Source organism: Charadrius vociferus, unplaced genomic scaffold, assembly GCF_000708025.1.
Source record: "Charadrius vociferus isolate BGI_N301 unplaced genomic scaffold, ASM70802v2 scaffold56, whole genome shotgun sequence".
NCBI lineage: Eukaryota > Metazoa > Chordata > Aves > Charadriiformes > Charadriidae > Charadrius > Charadrius vociferus.
The window spans coordinates 1272237-1273640 of record NW_009649057.1 but is presented as its reverse complement, the minus strand read 5'-3'; the positions used below and the strand labels follow the sequence as shown (position 1 = coordinate 1273640).

Genomic DNA, 1404 nt, shown 5'->3' with positions numbered 1-1404 from the left:
GCCAGCCCCAGTTCCAGCGCCCGGTGGTCCCCCTCGGAGGCGTCCAGCTCCGGGCAGAGGTACAGGGGACACTGTGGGGAGAGGAGGCTGAGTCCCCCGCCATGGGGTACCCTGTATCCACCCCCCTGCCACCCAACTCACCTCCCGCTCCCGGGCTCGGTCCCTCAGCACCTCCAGCGGCCGTTCCGGTTGCGCCACAGTGAACGCCGGCACGCCAGGCTGCGAAGGGTGGGGGTGCTCAGGGCCATGGGGGAGCACACCCCAAAATTGTGAGAGGTCAAGGACCAGGTCTCCCTACCTTAAAAATGCCCCCCTTCTGCCAGGCGATCTTCTCCATGGTGTCCCCCAGGATGCTGGTGTGGTCAATGCCGAGGGAGGAGACCCCACACACCACCGGCGCCCTGGGGACACAGCGTGGCAATGTCCCTGATGTCCCCCTGCCGTGGGGACATCAGGCCCTGGCACCCCCAGGGGACAGGTTCGGCCCTGCCGGCTCCTACCTGATGATGTTTGTGCAGTCGTAGGCACCGCCAATGCCAACCTCCACCACCGCCAGGTCCACCTGGGGACACAGGGACACTGGAGCCATCACAGGGCCACCAGCAGCATGTGTCCCCATGGATTCAGGGACGCAGGTGGGGCCGGGTCCCTGCCACCGCCCCTCCAAACCCATGCCTGAACACATGCCCCACTCGTGGGGGGACAATCCAACTGGCACAGCATCCCCTGGGTACAGCCATCACAGCTGGACTGATGCAAGTTCTACCCCAAGTTGGGGCTGGACACCGGACACCATGTTCCCCCCTCCCTGAGGACCCCACCAACCTGACGTCCCCATCACAAGCTGGAGGCTGCCACCACCTACCTTCTCCTGCAGGAAGACGTGGAAGGCCATGATGGTGAGGAAGCGGAAGTATGCCGGCATGCTGGCGTGTGCCGGGTCCTGCCAGGCAGAGCGAGCGTAAGGGCACAGCACGGGGCATCCCCAACCGGCGCTGGGGCGTCCCCGAGGGAAGGAGCACACCCCCCAAGCCCCACCACCCCCACCTTGGTCTCCTCTAGGCGGTTGTAGACGAGCCAGAAGTACTTGCTGAAGAGCTCCTTGCTGATGGGTTGACCGTTGATGCGGATCCGCTCACGCACCTGCACCAGGTGAGGGGAGCTGGGGGAGGGGGGGGGGCAGAACAGGGGGGGAACGGTCAGGCACAGCACCACCACCCCCTCCCAAACCCTCCCGATCCCCCCTGCCCACCTGTAAAAGCCCGTCTTCAGCCCGTAGCTGCGGAGGATGCACTCGGTGAAGGCGCATGCTGAGCCCTGGGATAAACGGCAGCATTAAACCCACCCCACACCGGGGCAGGGGCAAACGCAGCCAGAGACACCGTCGGCCCCCCCCTTCACCCC

General features: G+C 65.7%; 1 protein-coding gene across 1 annotated transcript in view; it reads right to left on the bottom strand.

Moving 5' to 3' along the window:
* Positions 1-1404, bottom strand: part of FPGS (folylpolyglutamate synthase) — a 6272-nt gene that overhangs the window by 2466 nt on the left and 2402 nt on the right. The window contains exons 2-8 of the mRNA XM_009888081.1: positions 1253-1317; positions 1048-1162; positions 866-943; positions 501-562; positions 299-401; positions 142-219; positions 3-71 (exon numbers count right to left, since the gene is read on the bottom strand). Of these exons, the coding sequence (XP_009886383.1) occupies positions 3-71; positions 142-219; positions 299-401; positions 501-562; positions 866-943; positions 1048-1162; positions 1253-1317 (570 nt within the window). The remainder of the gene's footprint in view (positions 1-2; positions 72-141; positions 220-298; positions 402-500; positions 563-865; positions 944-1047; positions 1163-1252; positions 1318-1404) is intronic.